At 38.2% G+C, this 2,939-nt stretch overlaps 1 protein-coding gene across 1 annotated transcript; it reads left to right on the top strand.

The window, feature by feature from the left end:
- The first annotated feature begins 614 nt into the window (after positions 1 to 614).
- On the top strand, positions 615 to 1,830 carry LOC103457008 (trace amine-associated receptor 13c-like). Its single transcript, XM_008396917.1, has 2 exons — positions 615 to 784; positions 883 to 1,830. The coding sequence occupies exons 1-2, from the start codon at positions 615 to 617 to the stop codon at positions 1,679 to 1,681; spliced, it is 969 nt and encodes a 322-aa protein (XP_008395139.1). The 3' UTR covers positions 1,682 to 1,830.
- Positions 1,831 to 2,939: the final 1,109 nt, after the last annotated feature.

Raw genomic sequence — 2,939 nt, forward strand, 5'->3', positions numbered from 1 at the left:
TTTGTTTATTAAAGCGTTTAACACAAAATGAAGCACTACTATMAGGCACAAGAATGTCTTTATGCTCTGTGATATCAAGGAAATTAAAAATGGAACAGATTCTGTTTGATAAAGATCCACTAAAATAACATTTTCTCTGAGGGCTCATGTACTTAGAAAAAGAAAATCACAATCAACTGTCAGTACAAGATTGAGGGTGTGAGGTCGGGATTGGATATGTCTGTTTGTGTTCTGACAAAAAATAAATAAAATAAATAAATAAATAAATTAGCTGTTTCACAAAGCCAAATGTTTTCTTCCAAGCTTTTAACTTTCTGAAAAATTCTGTTTAATTTTTAATTCCTCTTATCAATCTTCCCTGAGATCTTGTCCTTTCACCTCTTTAATGGAGTCTTGCGAGACTACAGTCTGAAAAAGACAATATTAAATGCTACGAAATAAGGAAATCAGAATTGTTTGCTTAATTGACATTTGATAACCCCTCCCATTGGGCAAAGACCAAATATTCAGGTCCAGCCTCCATGTCACTGCAGAACCAGAGACACTTAAATTAGTTTCTGATAGAAAGCTGGCAGAGTTGAGCGGCTCCTCATCTCCCTTTGTATTTTTGGAAAATGCAAACTGTTGAAGAAGATGAACTGTGCTATCCACACCTCAACTCATCCTGCAGGAAGGCCACGCGTCCTCCCTCTCTGTCCATGCTTATTTATATAGCACTATCCTTGATTGCTCTTCTTACTGTGATTTTAAACTTACTGGTCATCATTTCTGTCTGCCACTTTAAGTAATTAAAAAAAACAGAATTATATAAATATTAACATGTAATGGACTTCTCTTTAAATTTCAGAAATTACTATATGTGTTGTTTTCTCATTTCTGCAGGAGGCTCCACAGCCCCACCAACATCCTGCTGCTCTCTCTGGCTGTCTCAGACTGCCTGGTGGGATTCCTCATTTCATTCCAGATAGAGCTGATAGATGGCTGCTGGTATCTTGGGGACATCATGTGTGCCRTYTACTTTGTTTYRGAYTATGYWATYACWWCYGCCTCARTRGGAACCATGGTGCTYATWTCYRTTGACCGTTACGTGGCCATCTGTTACCCCCTGCATTACCCCAGTAAAGTCACATCAGAGAGAGCAAAAATTTGTGCTGTCATTTGTTGGATTTCTTCTGTTCTGTTTCAMAGYTTCCTGCTGAGAAGTAACCTGCAAAAACCAGGCAGGTACAACTCCTGCTCTGGAGAGTGTGTAGTTRGTGTTGATTATGTTGGAGAGATCCTTGACCTTCTGCTGTCCTTCGTYGGTCCTGTCGCTGCCACCCTCATTCTGTATGTCAGAGTGTTTGTAGTGGTTGTGTCTCAKGCTCGAGCCATGCAGTCTCGCGTTGCAGCGGTCTCTGTGAGCRTCACAGCTAAGAARTCTGAAATCAAGGCAGCTGTTATCCTYGGGGTTGTCGTAGTTGTGTTTCTGATGTGCAYCTGCCCATATTWCTGTGTCACAYTSATGGCTGAGGAYGCTGGGGTCAGTGCKTCATCCGTGGCTWTCCTCYTGTTTTATTTTAATTCCACCCTGAACCCTTTGATCTACGCCCTGTTTTATCCCTGGTTTAGGAAATCAGTTAAACTCATTCTTACGCTGCAGATCCTGAAAACTGGTTCCTCTAACACTAATGTGGTTTGAAGCACAATGAGATACAGATTTAAATGTACAAAGATGCAGGTACAGAGGAACTCTTTCTGATATTKACACTTCATACTGAAGGTCCAATAAAATAATGAGTTTAATAAAAGTGTGTGYTTCCACCGTAGGAATACATCGAAGATTTTGTCTCTTACYAACTAACTGAACATAGATGAACCAATTTCAGAAAAATATGACCTGAACTCTATAAAAATAAAAGTCAATATCCAAATCCCAAAATATCCGCTCCCACAAAATCCGTCTTCACCAGATCGAGGTGTTACAAAATAAGTTGGAGATATAAAGAATACACTTATTCACAAACTTGTACAAGTGTGATACAAGGTCACTGGTAAAGCAGATGTGATTAAATGCAGTTTTGAACTGAAATATTGATGAATCTGTCTTCTCATGTAAGCAGCAGCTTTTTAGGGAAAATTTGAGGTGTGTGTGATGTGATAAATGCTGAAAGAGTGTTAAGGTTCTTTTCAGTACAGATCAGATTCGCCAGCTGACAAAAATTCCACACATGGCATGTTGGTTGAATGTAGTGCTGACTGACTGTACAGTTTTATGCACAAATATGCCTGCAAGTGTTCATCCACTGTTAATAAACTGTCAACATAGTTAAAGTGTCCATTATGGCTACTTTTAGTTAACCACGCTGTAAATGTTACGATTACAGATTGTTTTGTACTTTATTAGCAGTTAACAAAATCATTTGTGAAATGTAAAAAAGAAAAAATGTTAAAAAATAGAAAAACATTGTGCTGTTTAGCAAGAGTTTTATATCCTCATGTGGGTTAGTGCTGTATCACTTTGCACTCTATAAAGCTCGTCTTATAAGACATGGTTTCTTGGTGATTTCTTTTTTTTTCCAGTTTGTTTGCTAAGCTTTTCTCTAGTTTGCTTCCACAGATTCATCTTTAAAGATGYCAGATGCAAAAACTGATCGACTGCTCTTATACCAAAGAAGTTGACACCTGAATTATGGAGGTGGAGGATGAATTATGCCTTTGGCAAAACTCATATCTACTTGTGAATATTTTAAACGTACACCTGGAGCGCCTAACCAGTTGATCACGATCGACCGGCTGATATCAGGAAGTCGATCTCTACACCACCTCCTCTCGTTTGATGCACTATCAAAATATTCATTAATATCCAAAACACTTAAAAAGACCCTTAAAAAGAACTTAAAAGAAACTCAAATTAGCTTTTGTACAACTCTATTAAACAAAATCCACGGTTCAGCATA

The sequence above is a fragment of the Poecilia reticulata genome, linkage group LG2 (assembly GCF_000633615.1).
Source record: "Poecilia reticulata strain Guanapo linkage group LG2, Guppy_female_1.0+MT, whole genome shotgun sequence".
In the NCBI taxonomy this organism is placed as follows: Eukaryota; Metazoa; Chordata; class Actinopteri; order Cyprinodontiformes; family Poeciliidae; genus Poecilia; species Poecilia reticulata.